This window comes from Netta rufina (genome assembly GCF_964035555.1).
Source record: "Netta rufina genome assembly, chromosome: 29".
NCBI lineage: Eukaryota > Metazoa > Chordata > Aves > Anseriformes > Anatidae > Netta > Netta rufina.
Window position 1 is genome coordinate 1,823,142 of NC_140153.1, and position 14,640 is coordinate 1,837,781.

The 14,640-nt window shown below is 40.7% G+C and overlaps 3 protein-coding genes across 4 annotated transcripts in view; 2 read left to right on the forward strand and 1 right to left on the reverse strand.

The window, feature by feature from the left end:
- LOC311219722 (scale keratin-like) overlaps nucleotides 1-1,676 on the forward strand; it is a gene marked incomplete at both ends in the record, with an annotated part of 123,165 nt that extends 121,489 nt beyond the window's left edge. The window contains one exon of one of the 2 annotated variants that reach the window (XM_084302999.1): nucleotides 1,335-1,676. In XM_084302999.1, the coding sequence (XP_084159125.1) occupies nucleotides 1,335-1,676 (342 nt within the window). Of the gene's footprint in view, nucleotides 1-1,160 lie in introns of those variants that run through there. The other variant, XM_084302998.1, reaches the window with a different exon arrangement.
- A 2,177-nt stretch (nucleotides 1,677-3,853) lies between these two features.
- LOC311219724 (scale keratin-like) lies at nucleotides 3,854-4,330 on the reverse strand (the record flags this gene model as incomplete). The annotated part of the gene is made up of 1 exon (XM_084303001.1): nucleotides 3,854-4,330. One exon carries the CDS (start codon nucleotides 4,328-4,330, stop codon nucleotides 3,854-3,856), a length of 477 nt encoding a protein of 158 aa, XP_084159127.1.
- Nucleotides 4,331-9,126: 4,796 nt separating this feature from the next.
- LOC311219723 (scale keratin) lies at nucleotides 9,127-9,603 on the forward strand (the record flags this gene model as incomplete). Its single annotated transcript, XM_084303000.1, has 1 exon — nucleotides 9,127-9,603. One exon carries the CDS (start codon nucleotides 9,127-9,129, stop codon nucleotides 9,601-9,603), a length of 477 nt encoding a protein of 158 aa, XP_084159126.1.
- Between the last annotated feature and the right edge of the window lie 5,037 nt (nucleotides 9,604-14,640).

Sequence of the window (14,640 nt, forward strand, 5' to 3'; positions counted from 1 at the left end):
GCATATTTGGAGATAGAAGTGCTAAGCTTGCAGAAAGTCCCTAGCCTTTATGTGAGCTCCTAAAAGAAATTCCATTTTGTCTCCAGGTGTACTGTCACCTGAATTGATTACACTAAAAGACCTGTAACTGTACAAAAGAAATTACTGTACTCCTGTCATCGTAATAATGCAGGACTCTTAAATAAGTCGAGTCAGCTCACTTCCTCCCCTAAAGAGCAATGGAATAATAAAAAATAATTCCCAGAGATAATGGTGAGGCCTGCGGTAGAGTGTGCATGTCACGCTATGCGTGAGTTTGAAGTGTCTGCAATGCACAAACAAAAAGCAAAAACAATTTCAGCACTTAGAGAAACTACGTGTCCTACAATTTTGGGTTGGTACCTAATTATGAACTCAAGCACGGGATGCCTAATATCCCCCAGGCAATTGAAGAAACTGTATAAAAGCTCTCTCCACTAGGTCCTTCTATCCACTTCTCTTGCTTTGCTTGCCTTTGTGAATTGGGTAAGTCTGATTTCTCTCAAACTGCAAAAAATAATTTGTTGTCTGAATCTCCTAGTTTTAACTTAGAACCAAGTCCTCTTCAGGACCTCCAGGCTGTCAGTGATCTGTAAATTGTTTGCTTCTGAAAATAATGCTTATTTTTTCATTCATTATGGGGCACTGGTGAAGCCAAGTTTCAGAAAAGGACATTGAGGTATTTTAAGCAGTTTTTAATTGGAAACCTCTAGCATCTTACTGCTGAAGAGATTTTCTGGACTATCTATGACTCCATAATAGTATTTTAGGATGTAACAAATAGTTCGTACACATTGCCATAATTCTGGCTGCGTTCAACAGAGTTCTGCTGAGTTAATAGCATTAAAGATCCAACTTAAGTAGAAACTATCAACTAGTAGTAATGCTATACTATTGAAATTAACTTACCTGCAAAAATAAATAAATAAATAAATAAATCACAATTGAAAAGTAGATCACTTTACTATTTTAAAGTTAAGACCGGACTCCAAATTACAATGCTAAAAAAGAATAGTAATAGATGTTTATTTCTCAGATGTATTACTGATGCCCTGTTGGACAGTTTCATCATAATCTAATGTTTGATATTTCTCTAATGTTAACATAAATGTCCATGTTTAGCAGACCTCCAACCCCACGAGATGTCTTGCTACGACCTGTGCCCCACCTACAACAGTGGCATCAGCTGCCCCCAGCCCATCGCTGACAGCGGGAACGAGCCCTGTGTCCGGCAGTGCCCTGACTCCGTGGCCGTGATCCAGCCACCGCCTGTTGCTGTTACCTTCCCTGGCCCCATCCTCAGCTCCTTCCCCCAGGATTCAGTTGTGGGATCCTCCGGAGCACCCGTCTTTGGGGGCTTTGGGGGCTCCCTCGGCTTTGGGGGCTCTTCCCTGGGCTATGGGGGTCTGTCTGGCTATGGAGGCTCTTCCCTGGGCTACGGGGGTCTGTATGGCTTTGGGGGCTCTTCCCTGGGCTATGGGGGCCTGTCTGGCTATGGAGGCTCCTCCCTGGGCTACAGGGGCCTGTCTGGCTATGGAGGCTCCTCCCTGGGCTACAGGGGCCTGTCTGGCTATGGTAGATCCTTTGGTTCTGGCTATTGCAGCCCTTACACCTACCGGTACAACAGAAACCGCCGTGGAAGCTGCGGGCCCTGCTAAATCATGCAGTAATGTTCCCTTCATGTGAGAACCAACAGACCGGGTCACAGCTGAAGACCTCCAAGGATTCACTGCTCTGGTTTAAGACCATGGAGCTGTGCTCCTTCAGCCCTGATTGAATTTCTCCCCCTTAACTCTGTTTTCATTTTCTGATCCAGTGCTTTTGCTTTTCCCCTTGCATTTCCATGTTGCCCAGGATAAACGTGTAACAAAAACTTGGAGATAATGGTTCCTGTTTCTTTAAAACATCAACTAAGACATGGGAAGTAAAACCAATCATGTGAACGTATCCTTGGCTGGAGACCAGTTTCATACCTCTTGGAAACTCTGGAAATGTATTCTTTTTCTCACTTTAATTAAAAGTTTGTTGCATCAAAATTGCCACATTCGGGTGTTCTTTTCTCATGTTTTTACTCTAATTATTTGTCTGATGAAAAGCCTGTAACAGCCTGTTCACATCCTGAAAGTAAGAAAATTAAGGATTTCAAGTGTACAAGAGCAGCATGCAAACACTGAGCACGGAATCATAGAATGCTTTGGGATAGAAGGGATGTTAAAAATCATATAAGTACAACCCCCCTGCAATGGTCAGGGACTGAAAGAAGTACAGAAAGAATTACTGTAATCTCTCAATTTTTCAAATACAAATTTATATTTTTAAGAATACGGCCTCCCAGAAAGATTAAAGTAGTACACCTACTAGTTAGAGAATAGCAGTGTTAGAAAAATGAAACCATAGATTATTGAATTTAAATGTTTTCCTAAAGATATTAGAATTCACTAAAAACTTCTTCCAGACGAGTCTTTGATTTGTCTCTGTGAACTTCAGGTGCTCACTCAACCACTCGAACTCTGTCATCAGGACAGATGTTGCAGAAAATTAAGTTAACTTTCTGTCAAACCCTTAAAGAAATAATGTTTTCCAGGCAGTGCAGTGCAATGAAGCTTTTAAGCTTGAAGTGTGGCTAATGATCTTTTTATATGCTCAGGAAAACTAAAATATTAGAGGGTTGTTTGTTTGTTTGTTTTGGGGGGAGGGAGAGAGGTGGGACACAACTGTTTCTCCATACAGTCACACCACCAACTAATTCATCTTTGCTAGGAAGAACAGCAGTAAAAGATCATAAACCCATATATGCATCCTCAGCACAGTATTTCTCTGTTCCTCCTATATGGGAGCTCCTTTCAACAGGAACCCATATTTTCAGCCCACTTATTCTACAATTCTGACTTACAACTTCTCCTGACCTTCTACCCTTTCCTTTGATATTTCTCATCCAAGATGGATGAGAGAGCCCACATTCCTCTGGAGGGCTCTTTTTGGTGCAGTTCCTCCTGTCTTCTCCCATCTCAGCAGCCCCACCTCAATAACCTGCACTAGTACCTTCCCACCTCCCTAAATTCATTCCCACTCAGGAGCATCATTCCCACCTGAGGGCCTCAGATGTGCCCCATTTCTCCCATAATCTGCCTCAAATCCTGCTCAGGCAAGCCCCTGTCTCTACTGCTACTATAATCAGGGAAGATCATGCAGTGGCTCATTAGGGGACGGAGGTTTAGTGTAGCTATTTTGTAAACATTCTATTGTTATTGTAAGCCAGGCCAGCTGGGGAGGGAGGATTTCTGCTTGCAAATGTGTGCACCCTGTGCAGCAAAAGGATGATTATCTTCACTAATGGCTGCATCACTTCAGCTGTACTTCTCAAGCTTATAAAATGTAAAGATTGGAGATTCTCTCTTCAGAGTTTTCCCTGTTTAGAGGGAAAAACTTTTATCTGTATGAGCAGAAATTACAACCAAAAGCTGATTTCTTTGATGCAGAGAAGAATCACTTTAATGAGAAAAACATTCACAGAAAAGCATTACACAATACCAAGCATAAACATTAGAGTGCAGACAGGTCCATTCATAATTATTCTTCAGTTGGACACCAAAGTGCAATTTCATAGGAGTAGAAATTACATATTTTACCCCATCAACTATACACATACATGGAAGAAATAAGGAGACCAGGAATAGAAGCGAAGAAATTAAAGATGTGCTATGCACTCCCAGCTCCACTGCAGCAGGTTGCGTTGATCGTGACTTCACAATATCTCTTTTGAGACCACTGCTGTGGATCAAAATTGTATCTCTGAGTTGCTGGTTATTCTTCACATGGGATATTTCTGCATGATTTAACAGGGCCCGCAGCTTCCACGGCGGTATCTGTTGTACCGGTAGGTGTAAGGGCTGCAATAGCCAGAACCAAAGGATCTACCATAGCCAGACAGGCCCCTGTAGCCCAGGGAGGAGCCTCCATAGCCAGACAGGCCCCTGTAGCCCAGGGAGGAGCCTCCATAGCCAGACAGGCCCCCATAGCCCAGGGAAGAGCCCCCAAAGCCATACAGACCCCCATAGCCCAGGGAAGAGCCCCCAAAGCCGAGGGAGCCCCCAAAGCCCCCAAAGACGGGTGCTCCGGAGGATCCCACAACTGAATCCTGGGGGAAGGAGCTGAGGATGGGGCCAGGGAAGGTGACGACGACGGGGGGCGGCTGGATCACAGTCGTGGAGTCAGGGCACTGCCGGACACAGGGCTCATTGCAGCTGTCAGCGATGGGCTGGGGGCAGCTGATGCCACTGTTGTAGGTGGGGCACAGATCGTAGCAAGACATCTTGTAGGGATGGAGGTCTGCAAAACACACACTGATAATGGGACTAAGTGGAAGACAAAGACTTGAAAAGAACAATAGTTATAGAAAAGAACAATAGTTATAGAAGTTTGGATTTAGTTAATGAGTATAGGAGTTTGAATAAATAGCTTGATTTCCCATTTGTAAGCTTGCTCTATTTCATAATCTTCTTTTTCTGAAAAAGAATTTTGAAAATTCTATAAAAACAGAGTTCACATCTAGAAAAGTAAATGGGAAACTTTGTCTAACTCTGTAACTATCGTCCCTCGTGATGATCCAGCAGAGAACTTAAATGTATGTCCACACATAAAACTGAGAATGAGAAGCAAAGTGACTTTGTTCCATGTCATTTGATGAGTCAGTAGGAAAACCCGGATTTGGGTTCATCAGGTCTACATGAGATGTGGCTATTATATATAACTTAATTACAGTAGCTTTTTCTTCTCACTCATTCCAATTTTGCTGAGAGTTGTTGGAACACAGATTATGGGGTTTTCCCTGCTTGGATTGCTTACAAAGGTATGTGACCTGACAATAAAGGACAGATGGTAGCATTATCAGCTCAATTTCCACCTAGGCATCCACTGCACTGATACAAGCCATAAGATTTCATTATGAAAATCAACAGAATCAACAGTGTCGGCCCTAATGTCTTTCAAAACACTCTTCTGAAATTACTAGTCCCAGGACAAAAAGGAACTCCTCTGTAGACCCCAGAATCTAGTCTACATTTTCTCCTATAAATTCAGTTATTTTCTCAAGTTACGTTTTTACTCTTCTCTGCTCACTGTGTCCTGCAACACCCTAGCAAGGCTTTGAGGAAGAACATGAAAGTGAGAAGGTAAAGGAAAGACAAAAGGACAGACAGAAGCTTTTCTGTACCAGGACAACTCAGAAAGCTTCCTCAGATGCATAGCTTGTTGATCTCAAGTTGGATGGATGTCTGCACCGGTAATGCCCATATTACATGCTGAACCTCACAACATACAAACTTTGCAACAGGGTAAATGCGCTGCAATCAGGGTAGCGCTGTGCATGTCCCAGTGTTTCTGACCTTGAGGTAGTACCTCTGCAATGCCTCATGCACCAAGGAAGCGTATCTACAAGTTCAAGGCTGACATTAGGATCTCTATCCCAATGCAGTGTCAATGCACTCGACAATATGGATGGTGAAGTTAAAACCAGCAATAAAAAGATACACTAATAGCAATAGAGAAGAAACAGCCTTACCTGAGTCACCAAGAAGTCAAGGGAAATGTTTGGAAGAGCTATGAGAGAGAAGAGTTTTTATATTCTATCTGAGTAGCTGGAGGTACAAGATCAGCACTGGTTGCCCGCCCCATTGTCAAACACGTGTAACCCATCAAAATGATGACATTGCTTTGCTCATCATTGCAGTTTATAAGACCTTTCAAAATTCTCTTGTAAAAGGGCCTAAACATTACATTAGATGACAGAGAATTCTTTCATCTTCTGACTTGTTGTGGAAAATTAATATCTGGCATTATTCCAGTCACTTCTTTGAAATTACAACAGAAATTATTAAGCTGGCTCCTCTTGTATTAACTTAATGCCTGGAGAGCGTCTCATGGATTTATCAGAACAACAAACTGCTGTCATGGACAGGATTTTTGTTTAAGTACATCTAATTCACATTACAGCCTGCCAGAACAGAAGTTAAAGACTGTCAATTCAATGTGTAGGAAGGCTGGAGGTGGTTTCCGCATGTTTAGCTTCCCCACCCACAGGTGGGGACTTCGGCACCTGTGGGGGGCAGTAGTATTTGGCCAAAAAGGGGACAATTCAACTCTGAAGAGCAGCAACAATTCCAGGCACCTGCAAGGTTTGCTTCAGTCTAGTGTTCTGGATAGGGCTTGTGTAGAAATTGAAATTTGAGCAGAAAAACTGCCAAATCCTGAGTTTTGGAGTGCTGGGAGCTCTTTTCATACAAATACCACCTGAATGTGTTTCTCTTTCCATCAGTCACTCAGACAGCTGGATTCTCTGTCAAAAATGTTTGGGGAGAAGTTTGCACAATTTCACAAAGCAAATAGGAGGGAAAAATATGGAATGAGTTTCTGAATTTAACTAAACCTACAAGGGGATTGGCAATGCCAAAGAGATTTTTTTCCAGGTATTGTTGGTTTAATATGGTTATAACCAAGATGGTTTCTGAGAATGTTTAATAGGCCCAAGGAAACATACATTTTTTCAGTACAAATGGATCCACAGGTGAAATAAATGAAATGTGACAGAAGTGTTTTGAATTATTGACTGATTCTCAGGAATCCATGATCTGTGATACACTGTGAGCCACAACTCTAGAACAAGGCTGAGCTGGCAGTTTCTCCAAATAGAGAACAATTATGAGCCTGGAACATATCGTACAACAGAAAGGCTGTTTTTTCTCTTGTTTACAGATGTGCTATTTTAATACTGCAGATTCTATGCCATAGATTACCATAAATTATGAGGTGGGTTTCTCAGCCTTTGAAGTGGTTAGAACTTTTTCTGGACAATATTTCTAAGATTCCAAGGAACAAGTCTTTTCAAATGCTGCAAACTATCCTCTAATAGTTTAAGAATGCTTTCTTACAATTAAATTAATGACATGTACCTGGATCTAGGTGCCTAGCAATTATGAAATTACATCACATTAAAATGCATAATTCAAGGTCATTAGTGTCCTTGCTATAAACAGTTCATGACTGTTTTCTTCAATAAAGAAGTATAAAGTGAAATACAAATTTATAGAAAGAATACATGATTTCATAAGCCATAAAATCAGTGTAGATTTGTCATTTTCAGTTACACATTTTTCTCAGGTTGTTCCAATTCTGTCAACGATCAGCCTTAATCCATGCAAAGGATTCCTCTGTCTCTATTGCAGCATACCCCTAGGATGCTTTCTTTTGGGTGTCATATTGGGCTCATGTTGAGAAGCTGAAAGTGCAAATGATAAAAAATGATGACCTCCAAAGTTGCTCCAATTAACTCCATTTTATTTCCAGATAACCTAGTTTTCTAATGGAAAAAGATGTGCACATTGGGTGACCACAGCGCTGATGAGCTGCACATTAAGCAGCCATGTTTTGCCATTAATAATGGAGAAGCTACGGAAAGCATTAGCGTTATTCCTGTTGTAACACCAAGGATGTGAATGGAATGATAACAGGAATTAATATTATATATAATCTTTTGAGATGAAAGAGACTATTGTGATGAAATGCACTTATCATATTTCATGAGAGTTCAAACCAACAGTCAGCAAAACTTTAAGGACCTATGTGTCACATTAGTTTTGGGTTTGCCCCAATTATGCATATGCACAAATTGTACCTTAGGTGATCCCCATCATCTAGGGAATTGTATAAAAACTCTCCTAGTCCAGGGCTCTTCATTCCGCTTTGCTTGCTTTATTCTCCCCTGTGAAGAGGGTAAGTATCATTCTATGTGATCTCTTTCCTAAAATCGAAGTATGTTTTTGCAGACTATTTTAATTCAATATTTATGGAATCATCCATAAATGTACTAAGATTCTTAATAATGTTGGATTATTTCTCTGTGATTTTTTTTTTTATTTAGTGTTGGACATCAATATATTCAAGTTTAAAGTGGTAAAGTTAGGATTTTCAAAATTGGTCATTTCCTGTTAATACAAACTTGAGCTAGCAAAACAGCGTCCAAAACTTCAGCAGAAAGTTGTTCTTGTCAATAGGAATTTTTAAAGGAATTTGCATGTACATTTTTTATATGTGTCTATTTAAATGTATGTATATTTTGAGGGGACAGGCTTACCCAGAAGGGATACAGAAATATTGTCTGAAGAATGTAGAGATGAAACTAGGAAATCTTAACTTACTCTTCACATTGTCCTTACTTTGAGCAAGGAGTTGGACTAGATGACCTTCAGGAATATCTTCTAACCTAATATTTTCTATGGTTCTATGGTTCATTATAGTTCTAATGAAAAAAAAAAAAATTCACAGGAGGTACTGAGTCACAATCTTCCCATGTTTTTTATTGGAGACTAGATGGAATCCTATGGTCATATTCATTCTGAAGTGCTCAGACCCCAACACACTTATCTGCAGTAGTGACATAGCTGTAGCTGAGTGTACCAGGTTCACATCTGGGAACTAATCTTTTTACCTACCCTGTGACTCTCAAACTACTTTGCAAGCACTTCAGGGCAGGGAATGCCTTCTTTAATCTGTGTTTATAGGAGGCTCAGCATACTGGTAGAACAATTTTAGCTATTGCATTTTGAAACAAGTTACAAATCAATATCCCAGAGTTGTTATTCCAGCTACTTTTTTTCCAGCTAATTTACCACATGAGCTTCACTGGTATTCAGGTTACTCTGCTTTGTTTTTGCTATTATAAAACAAGCATAAAACAGCCTTTTAGACATGGACAATTTAAGAGTGACTGCAAAATATAGTGAAAGTAATTTGCAGAGTAGGTGCTAGATAATATTATTGTAAGTGATCAAGAGTTGGGGAGAACAAAGAACTACTTCTTATAGGAGAACAGGCATAAGAAATTAGGAATGAGACTATAAAAGAACTGACTTTTCAGTGTGCAATCTGGACAATGCTGATTTTTTACAAGAAGGAGAGTTTTTGCATAAATTATACTGAAGAGAAGGAAGCCAAGATCTGAAAGATAAAGCCACTATTCTAGTCCACATGTCCAAATTTTAAACCCTTTTTCCAACAGAATTTGTACTTTTAATTTACTCATCAGTGTGTTTTGCAGACCTCCATCCCTACAAGATGTCTTGCTACGATCTGTGCCCCACCTACAACAGTGGTATCAGCTGCCCCCAGCCCATCGCTGACAGCTGCAATGAGCCCTGTGTCCGGCAGTGCCCTGACTCCACGACTGTGATCCAGCCGCCCCCCGTCGTCGTCACCTTCCCTGGCCCCATCCTCAGCTCCTTCCCCCAGGATTCAGTTGTGGGATCCTCCGGAGCACCCGTCTTTGGGGGCTTTGGGGGCTCCCTCGGCTTTGGGGGCTCTTCCCTGGGCTATGGGGGTCTGTATGGCTCCGGGGGCTCTTCCCTGGGCTACGGGGGTCTGTATGGCTTTGGGGGCTCTTCCCTGGGCTATGGGGGCCTGTCTGGCTATGGAGGCTCCTCCCTGGGCTACAGGGGCCTGTCTGGCTATGGTAGATCCTTTGGTTCTGGCTATTGCAGCCCTTACACCTACCGGTACAACAGATACCGCCGTGGAAGCTGCGGGCCCTGTTAAACACAAGAAAATCCACTGAATAAAGTACCTGTGAAAAACAAAATGCAGATTCACCAGTGAGTGAAGGAGTGTCAGCTTTGTGCAAGCACTTGCAAATCCTGCTCAGTGTTTCACCTTCTGCAGGCTCCAACCTCTCCTTTTTTCATTTGAATTCTTCTCTGATATATTCATGGGTTCAGTTCCTTGTTATCTTCTATGTTATCATACTGGTGTCTGAATGCAGTGAGACATGTAACTTGGTGTCTTTCAAAATGCATTTGCCTCTGACATCTTGGATATACATTCTTGATATTGTGATACGTGTTTGTTCTTTTCATTCTCATTAAAATTCCATTGCATCATTTAAAAAGAAAAGTGTCTTGTGGTTTACTGTTTTCATCCATTCTGAGTTTGCCAACTTTTTTGAGTAAAACTGCCTGTTGTAGTTGGAGCTGCAATAATATTGTGCAAACCCTGCTCACATGGTGAAAGTCTTCACAGGGCACCCTTGCTAGACCTGTTTCATCACTGAACTACAACAACATGGTCACAATGTACTTGCCATAGATGAAAATTGGCTTTCTTTGCATGTTACCTTATTAGATTCCCCACTCATTAGTCTGTGAGATAATACTTTGAACTACATGTTCACACTCTGAAGACTGAGCCCTTAGTTAATGCACTACACACTTGTAATCCAATGTTGTACAATTTCACCATGACAGCTCTTAATTGAAGCTTGGTGGTTGATACCAAATGAATTTCAGATTCTGTGTCTCTCTAGCACAGATCAGCCTGGGTCCATACTGTTAAATTTTCTCTCTCCAGTAATTTTTGGCAGTAATTTTGTGTGCATGTGACAATTCAAAACCACAAGGACCATTTGCATAATTTCTAAGTATATCTGTTTGAGTTCCTTGGTTTGAGAGTTCTTTAGATCCGTTTAAGTAATATATATATAAAGTATACATTTAATTTATATAAATATTATATTGGTATCCTCAAACCAAGTAAAAATACTGTACCACACATTTTCTGTCTTCTGTACCACACATGGTCTATCTTTTCTTGTTATCCGTAAGGCATGTAACAGTCTCCTGATCAAGCAGATGGTTATCACACAAGATGTTTTTCTTTCTGTGGTTCAGCTGCCAAAAGATCTCAGGCTACGTATTTTACTAGAATAAGAAGCATGGCTAACCATACTGTAGGAGTGCTCAGTGAATGTCTGACTGGAAGCTGAAGAGAGAATATAAAGAAAGCAATGCAAGAGCTGCTAAGCATCTCCAGCTCCTCTCTCCATTTAGAGAGACAGTATATACTGCACTTCCTCTGCACCCAGTAGCCAAAAAGCCAGGTATGAATCTGCCTTTTATTTGTTCTTATTTTCTAGTCATCACTGATAAATTGACTAGCTTTCCAGCATTAGCAAGACTCACAGCTTCCATAATGGTATCCAGCACCAAAACAACAGCCAGAAAGAATGTACAACTTGCCTAGTCCTGAAAATCTGAGAAAATCTGCTGTGGTAAAGACCACCATAACCAAAGTTCCCATTAACAAAAGGAGCCCTTAAGGATGGGTACTGACAAAGATCCCGCTATACTGTCCTGGAGGAAGGAACTAAGCATCTGGTCTGGCAAGGTGATGAGAGCGAGTGGTGGCTGAATCACTACCCTCAGGTCAGGGCAGTCAGCTCATTGCAGCTCCTGGCACTGGGTCCAGATACAGACTGGTCAGCTGACAACATGACAACGTCTAACTGCAGCATAGCCCAAACCCCCTGCAACAAAAAGCTTTGAGCTCATGGTTATGGGAAAGGCCCAGCAGCCTGTATCCACAGGAACACTGACTTGGTTACAGATCCATCCTACCTGACTGCAGCTACCTAGCCCAGATCTACTTGGTCAGATCAATGTAGTTCCTCATATTTGTATGAGCCTTCTAAGAAAAAAAAAATTAAGTAACAATGAATTATTGCTTAGAGGAAACACAAGAATATAGAAGGCTACATGCTTCACCAGACAGATGGCTGCTCTTATCCTAAGCCTTTTCTCTGATACAAGTCAGTTCCATGTTGTCTGAAATTTAGTGCAAAGATCCTGATGCTGTCCATCACTGAATGAACTGCCTAATGGCTCACTGGGCTCCTAACACCCAGAAGGCCCTTTTTGCACTGAGTAAGGGAGCTTTCCTTGTGTCCTTTTAATGCCTGGCTTTCTTCCATACAAACTAAGTTGATATGGCATTTGGAAGACCAAGAAACTAGGAGGACATGTTCTCCGTTCTACCTGACTGTGACTAGGAGTGTAGGAGTGCAGAACAATTTGTAGGATTACAGTCTGAGGTTTTGGCTTCTGCTTAGAAGATTATAAACCAAGATCTGGGCTAGTGGAGAGCTGATAGCTCCTGACAATAGATTTAAAAAAATACCAGTTCAGCCCTAAAAGACAGCATATAACATTGCTGCCTTGTAAATGACAAAAGAGGAGTAACTCAAATTTACATAAAACCCAATAGTTTGATATCTAAAGAATATTTTTTCTCCAAGAAGAAGGCAAGAGAAGCAAATCGCAAGGCAGCTTTGAGGAGGGACTTTTATACACTTCTCAAACTGCCTGAAGGACCTGAGGCTCCCATTAGCACCAGCCCACATTTATCACACATGGTTCACCTCAAAATGATGAAACAGTTTTGCTCAATATTTATGTTTATTAGTTGATTCAAATTCTCATGCTACTTGAAATGCAAATTACAAAACAAATATTTCTTTCATCTTAACACTTAATTGGCAAGATTCATATTCCTGGTAACATTCCACTAACTCCATTAGAATGACAGGAGGAATTATGCTGGCTTCACTTACTTACCTCTTGTTTATATAGTTGACATAATGATGGTGGCTCAAATGTCAACCACAACTGACATCTGCTTTCATACGCAGGTTTTCTTTCCATCCTTCCTTACCCATGCTAGATAAAGTATAATTGAGACAAAACGTGGTGTCTTTCTTGTGAAATCAACAATCTTTGCATGCAGTTGGAACTTACATTTGAACATGACCACCTTGCATTTTTTCAGGGGAAAAATCAAAAGAAATATTGTAAAGTACTTTTTAAAATCACCCAGACTCATGCCTTATCTGCCAAATATCCAGTTCTTCTGTTTCTTCATATCTGAGAGGTAAATCCATTCATCAAAACAAAGGTAAATGGGGTAGACAGTTCACTGAACTTGACTTGGAAAGTCCTAGGAAAAGCTTTCAAAACACGAGGACAGAGGCAGGTGCTGCAGATCTTCGTGATGCAGACAGCAAAGGGTCTGTGAATTCACGCAACATCAGCATTGAAGGAGTCTGTACACAACTAAAAACAAATAAATACAAACCTACTTTGTAGTAAGAAATCAGCTGAAATCCTAGAGTTAGAAGTTATGAGCTGGTAATAAGAACAGGAAGAGTCCACTTGACCAGTAAAATTTCAAAAAAATGTATTTCAAATGCTGGGCTTCTTGAATACAACCACATACTTATGTTACAATAATGACGCACCAATTCATGCATAAACCATTAGAGAGGCTTTATGAAGTGCTTAAAAACCACACACAAAAAAGCAATTTGAAATCCTTTGTGAGTATGATTGTTCTTGTGATCCTCCAGTGCTGTCTCAAAGTCTGGAAGAAGAATCTCATAATTTAAATATAATTTCTGTTAGAAATGTTGTGGTGTTTGTAATTTAACAAACAACTGATCTGTAAGCAAACAAGGAAATCTGAGGTTGAATGAGGCGCTGTTTATTAGGGAGAATTTCAGAATATGGGTGGGATATACCTAATTGAACCTTCCCCATTTAAATGCTGGGTGTTTCATTTAAGCTTGTTTTGTGTGTCAATGAAAGCAAAATTGCTATGTTTTGAGGATGATACAAATACTGGTAAGGTAAGCATCAGGATGAATTGTCTTGCAACAACTCTTGTTCCTCACCGGCAAATATCAGGAAAGCCTGAATAAGTGGTTCAGACAAGTCACTTGAGATCTGGGAAGTCAAAACAGGGCTCTGCAAGAGTATGCACTCTGCAGGTGATGTTCTGCTAATCAGGAAAGAAAGAGGAAAAAAATCCATTGCCATAATATTCCATTCCTTTTGCTGCCACTTACCCAGTGTGTCTGTGAAGAAAACACTTAAAAATGGCTTTCTGAAGGTATGGGTTCACTCTTGTATTTTATGACTGTGGGTGGGAACAGGATCAGAAGGTGTCTTCCACCTCACTGAATATCTCATTGCAAAATGTGTGAGTAGATTAGATTCTAGCCTAGTTCTGAAGTGCTTAAATATAAACACATATATGACAGCAAGTTATAGCACAGATTAAAATCATTACGGGAAGTTAATGAAGGAAGTGCTAAATAAATAGAACCAGTTTAATTCTGCTTGCAATGCCAGTGAGGAGGGTGGAATGATACTAGCAAAGAAGCTGGTCAATTAAGCTCTAGATGAAAGAGACCTGGGAGCTGGAATGTGCATATCATGCTATTCAGAGATTTAGGGTGATTTTGCAAACAGCGAGCAACAACAATTTCATCATTTTGGGAAGTTAAATGCTTCAAATTTGGGCTGGTTGGTGATTATGACCTCATGTGTACACTGCCTCAGCCCCCCCCAGGCAATCTGAAAAGCTGTATAAAAGGAGTGGGTACTCAGACCTACTTCATCTCCTTCTCCTACAGACTCTCCTCTACATCAGGTATGTCTCATCTCTTTCTAAATGCCAAAATGTTTTTCTACTGCACCTTAGAATACAGTACCCCACTACCATGTTAAGTTTAAGTTTGTAGAACTATTTTGTTGTGTCCTACCCCCCTGCCCCCCCCCCCCCCCCCTTGTTTAAAGTATATTTGCAAGTTTTAGGAGACACAAAAAGGATTGAGGCATTTATTTCACTATTATTCATATTTTGGCATTTCTGTCCTGTTAGCAGATTGAAAATATAGGAAGGCATAAGCTTTAAAATGCAGAGTTCTCCTGTACCATTTCAGTTAATAACTAAATCAGAAAAACA